This window comes from Echinops telfairi, unplaced genomic scaffold (assembly GCF_000313985.2).
Source record: "Echinops telfairi isolate 266 unplaced genomic scaffold, ASM31398v2 ScPeMD7_2291;HRSCAF=2852, whole genome shotgun sequence".
Classification (NCBI taxonomy): domain Eukaryota; kingdom Metazoa; phylum Chordata; class Mammalia; order Afrosoricida; family Tenrecidae; genus Echinops; species Echinops telfairi.
In genome coordinates, this window is record NW_022106189.1 from 30515106 (window position 1) to 30520241 (window position 5136).

At 62.8% G+C, this 5136-nt stretch overlaps 1 protein-coding gene across 1 annotated transcript in view; it reads left to right on the forward strand.

The window, feature by feature from the left end:
- The window catches only part of CARMIL2 (capping protein regulator and myosin 1 linker 2), a 12604-nt gene that overhangs the window by 3262 nt on the left and 4206 nt on the right, over positions 1–5136 (forward strand). Inside the window, exons 9-26 of the mRNA XM_045293913.1 lie at positions 67–191; positions 270–382; positions 490–567; positions 694–770; positions 860–964; positions 1081–1150; positions 1274–1355; positions 1462–1558; positions 1640–1697; positions 1808–1980; positions 2151–2313; positions 2393–2494; positions 3449–3577; positions 3944–4057; positions 4211–4362; positions 4438–4525; positions 4674–4844; positions 4956–5060. Coding sequence (XP_045149848.1) covers positions 67–191; positions 270–382; positions 490–567; positions 694–770; positions 860–964; positions 1081–1150; positions 1274–1355; positions 1462–1558; positions 1640–1697; positions 1808–1980; positions 2151–2313; positions 2393–2494; positions 3449–3577; positions 3944–4057; positions 4211–4362; positions 4438–4525; positions 4674–4844; positions 4956–5060 — 2002 coding nt within the window. The remainder of the gene's footprint in view (positions 1–66; positions 192–269; positions 383–489; positions 568–693; positions 771–859; positions 965–1080; positions 1151–1273; positions 1356–1461; positions 1559–1639; positions 1698–1807; positions 1981–2150; positions 2314–2392; positions 2495–3448; positions 3578–3943; positions 4058–4210; positions 4363–4437; positions 4526–4673; positions 4845–4955; positions 5061–5136) is intronic.

Consider the following 5136-nt stretch of genomic DNA (forward strand, 5'->3'; position numbering starts at 1 on the left):
GCAGGGAACCCACTGGATGACAGAGGTATAGCTGTGCCTGGGCGCCCGGGAGCCTGGTAGCCCTAGAGGGAGGGTGAGACCCACCTTGCTGCCCCATCCCCTAGGGATGACTGCCCTCAGTAGACACCTGGAGCAGCGTTCCAGAGCCCTGAGGAAACTCAACCTTGCCCAGACGGGGTTGACGCCTCGAGGTAGGCCCACCCAGGAAGGGTGGCCCAGGGAGGTGGAGGTCTGCTTGATTGCTGAGCACCCCCTCACCCCCACCGCAGGGATGAGGGCCCTTGGCCAGGCTCTGGCCAACAATGTGGTCTTCGATTTCACACTGACCCACCTGGACCTTTCTGCCAACCCTGGGGCGCTGGGGCCCTCAGAAGACAATGGGGTGAGTGCCTCTCTTCAGGAGCAGAGAATGGGAGGCAGCAAGCCACGGAACCTCTGGAGAAGCCCTCTGACTTCCCCTCCACCTGCGGCCCCCCCCCCCCCCATCAGGGCTTCTATAGTTTCCTGAGTCGCCCCAACGTTCTGACCTTCCTGAACCTCTCGGGCACCGACGCTGCCCTGGACATTGTGAGGAGCGGTCGGTGGGAGGGATTGGGATGGGGGTGGCTCGGACAGGGGCAGGACCCCGGCAAGCTTGGGGTTCCCGCCGAGCCGGGGCTCAGTCCTCCGCGGGTGCACCCTCTCTGCCCACAGCTCTTTGCAGCGCTGTCCCGCGGCTGCTGCGTCAGCCTTACGCACCTTGATGCTTCGAGAACCGTCTTCTCCCGCACGTAAGGAAGGCCGCCGGGGCGGGGGCGGGGGCCGGGGGGAGGCCGCCTGGCCGCGCGCGCAAAGGCCCACGCACTTCTCCGCCCCCCAGGAAGGCCCGGTCCGCGCCGGCGGCGCTGCAGCTCTTCCTCAGCCGCGCGGGGGCGCTGCGGCACCTGGGCCTGGCAGGCTGCAAGCTGCCGCCCGACGCCGTCAGGTCAGTGTCGCTGCCCACTGCACCCAGGCCAGGCCACCCCTCCAGCACCTCCTCTGCTCCGCTGGCTGGCCCCCGGCGGGCTCCCCATGTGTGCCTGACCTAGCCCTTCGTCCCAGGGCTCTGTTGGAAGGCCTGGCGCTCAACACGCACCTAGGCGACCTACACCTGGACCTCAGCGCTTGTGAGGTGAGCTCCCTGCCAGGGGGGCAATGCGAGCCAGCGGCGGACCCATTCCTTCGCACGGCGCCGGGCCCCGCCCCGCCCCGGGGTCCCCGCGTGGCCTGAGATCGCCCCACCTCCCGCCTCCAGCTGCGCTCTGCTGGCGCGCAGGTGATACAAGACTTGGTGTGTGACGCTGGCGCCGTGAGCTCCCTGGATCTGGGGGATAACGGTGAGGCCGCCTCTCCGCCCCTGATCCATCCAGCGTCTAACCCCCACCCCCACCACCGCATGGATGACCTGAGCCGTCCCCAACCCCACCCCACCCCCGCTCCCAGGCTTCGGCTCTGACATGGTGACCCTGGTGCTGGCCATCGGGAGGAGCCGGTCCCTGCGACATGTGGCGCTCGGGAGGAACTTCAACGTCCGGTGCAAGTGAGCTCCCACCCCACTCCCGGGCCTCTTGGGCAGCACCCCACCACCTGGTCCCCCCCCAACAGCAGCCCCTGCCCACAGGGAGACCCTGGACGACGTCTTGCACCGGATTGTCCAGCTCATGCAGGATGACGACTGTGTGAGTTCTCGGCACCCTAGGGCCCGACACACTCGCTCCCCAGACCTTTGGGCTTGCCCTCCTTGCTGGTCCCTAACTGCGACCATCAATGGCCTCTCTCTTAACCCCAGCCCCTGCAGTCTCTGTCTGTAGCGGAGTCGCGGCTGAAGCTGGGCGCCAGCGTCCTACTCCGCGCCCTGGGCACCAACCCTAACCTGGAGGCGCTGGATATCAGCGGCAATGCCATGGGGGACATCGGCGCCAAGATGCTAGCCAAGGCGCTACGGGTCAACACCAGGCTCCGGTGGGCGGGGTCAGCGTGGAGGGTGGGACCGACGGGAGCGGAGGGCGTGGTACGGAAGGGTGGGCTTAAGTGAAAAGCCGCAGACGGGGGCGGGGCAGAAGGAGGCGGAGCAAACGGGTTGGGGGGGCCTCGCGGAGCCCCGCCCCCGACTGAAGCCGCGCTGGGATCAGGTCTGTGGTCTGGGACCGGAACCAAACGTCAGCGCTGGGCCTGCTGGACGTGGCACAGGCCCTGGAACAGAACCACAGCCTGAAGGCCATGCCGCTGCCACTGCTTGACGTGGCCCAGGCGCAGCGCAGCCGGCCGGAGCTGACGGCACGTGCCGTGCACCAGGTGGGTGGGTGCCCCTTCTTCTCTGTCCGTCGGTGCGCCCCGGGCCTGTCCTGCCGGCTCACCAGCCCGTGCCCTCCAGATCCAAGCCATCCTCTGGAGGAACAACCGCGCCGGCCCCTCCGCTTCTGACGGCGCCGCGCTTCTGCAGCCGCTGGCTCCGCTCTCAACCCCCTTGGAGCAGGTTGGTGTCTCCACCTCCAACCGGGAGTAAGAGGAGAACAGCAGTGTCCGCTGGAGCGTCCCTGAATCGGAGAACCGGCTTTCCTGGGGCTTGCTGTCCCTGCCAAGTCCCTCTCCTCTGGAACCGGCCCTGCTCCTCCAATAGCTCCCTTGTTACCACCTCTTGCTGCCTTACCTTTCACAGGCTTTTTGGTTAAAGATAAACAATATAACAATTAAAAGCCCAGGCCGTTGCTGTCAAGTCCACTAAAACTTAGAACTGCCCCCGTAGGTTTCCAAAGCTGTAACTCTTTAGGGAAGTCATCTTCGCTCACCCACCCCCACCCCACCCCCTTGGAGTGGCTGTCGGGTTTGAACTGCTTACCTTTTGCTTAGCATCTAAACCCTTAACTTTCCATACTATCAGGGTTGTTAAAGACTAGAGGAGTTTTGCAAAGCCCTCCTCAGAGTCTTCTCTTAGGTTCACAGGGTGCCCCTCCCCCTCAACGGATCCCTCTAAGTAGCCACTGCAGGATTCTCACACTCTGCCCAGCTCCACAAGCCTCAGTGTCTCCTTAGCACTGGGACCAGGAGCCTGGATATCCTTCCTGTCTCTCCTGACCACACTGGAGCTGTCAGCCGTCCCTGCTCCCCCACCCCTTCTCTTTGGGCATGTCACTCCCACTCTCCCCACCCCTAAATCTCTCTTCCCTGTGGCAGTGGACCGACAGCTAAAATACAGGTAGGACTGGCCTCCCTTCCTTCCTGTTCTGGGCACCTCTCCATCCTCATGGAGGGGGGCTGTGTGCACAGAAAACCCCCAAAATGAAGCCAAGGAGGGGACGTTGCTCTCCTTCCTGGGGCTGATAGGGTCCAAAGTGGTTGACACGATGGTGTTCCGGGCCTCATTCACCCTGGGAGGGAGGTTGGGAGGGGACTCGGGTGCATCTGACCCCGGATGTTGCCTGGCCCCCAGGAAGTGAAGGGCCTGTGTCAGTGGCTACAGGAGCATGTGGAGCTGCTGGGCTGCGAGGCTGGGCCCCGGGGTGAAGCTGCTGTGTGCCAGGCTGAGGATGCCATCCAAAACGCCAACTTCTCTCTCAGCGTGAGCCTCCCTGCCACCACTAACCCCCCCACACACACACAGACCTGCCAAGAGCACCTTCCTCTTCTTCCTTTTTTTTTTTCCCCCCTTCTTTCAAAAGCTTCATTCAGCACCGTTTTTTAAACTTCCTTGATTCCCAACAAGCTACAAGCTCACTGCCATGGGTTGACTTTACCAATTGTGACCCGACAGGACAGGGTAGAACTGCCCCTGTGGGTTTCCGAAACTGTCACTCTGTACAGGAGGGGAGTAGAAAGCCTGTTTTTCTCTTGCGGAGCGGCTGGTGATTTTGAATTGCTGGTCTTGTGGTTAGCTGCCCACGTGTAACCCCCTCCACCACCAGGGCTCCAATCCTTGACCCTCCAGGTCCTCCCCATTCTGTACGAGGCTGGGAACTCCTCCGGTCATTGCTGGCAGCTGCGGCAGAAGCTGGAGGCCCTGTTGGGACAGGTGGGTGAAGTCTGCCACCAGGACATCCAGGTGAGATGGCAGCCCTGCCCCAGCTGTACCGTCTGCAGGCCTGATTCCCATCCTGCAGGCTTAGTGGTGGTGGTCGCAGAGCAATGCCCTGTCAGGTTGGAGCAAAGCCAAATGACCAGGGCCTTAGCCCTGACATGCTCTGACTATGCCCAGGACTTCACCCAGGCCACATTGAGGAGCCTCTGCCCAGGAATGTCACAGGGCCCTGGCCGGAGAGAGCAACCAGAGGGGGTCCTGGCAGGCTCCTGGCGCCTTCCAGAGCTGCTCTCAGAGCAGCTCCTGCAAGATGCCTTCAGTAGACCCAGGTAGGCTGCACAGAGCTGGGGTGCTACAGCTGGGCCAGTGTCCCCATGCTAACCTCTGACTTCTCCTGCCCTCAGAGACATGCTGCTGTCACTCACAGGGACGGTGGCAGACAGCATTGTAGCTCAAGCTCTGGCGGGTCTCAGTGCTGCCCGAGATCGGCTGGTGAGAGGGCTTGTGTGCACATGTGCAGGCCACCTGCCCAGGATGGGGGGCGGGGGGTGGTGTCTGTGACCTCTAGTCTAGGGGTCTCATCTCAGATGACCATGGCTGAGGCTCTACCTACCCATCTTTGGGGTGCTTGGTATTTCAGGTGGAGAGTCTAGCTCAGCAGGCCACTGTGGTGATGCCCCCTGCCTTCTCGGCATTGGCTGGTGGTGAGCCCAGCCCCCTAGGACCTGGGGAACTAGAAGGCGCTTTCTTCCCTGAGGAGGAAGAGGAGGAGAAGGAAATGGAGATGAAGGAGGAGGAAGAGGAGGAGTGGGTAGGTGGTCCCAGCTCTCTCTCCTATCTGGCTCTGGAGTCTGGAATGTGGGAGGGCAGCTCTTCTGGGATTGCCCTCCCCCACCTCTGGCTGCCTGTGCCCTCACCCCAGGTTGACAGCCCTTCATGGACATGGCCCGAGACCAGCCTTTGTCCTCGCCTGGGCCCCTCCTCTCACAGTAAGTCCAGGCCTGGAGGGAATGGGGAGGTTACCTGGGTTGGTTCCAAGCACCATGGGGCCTAGACACCTCCTTTCACCTCCCTACCCTTACCCCCATGAACCTCTACAAGGT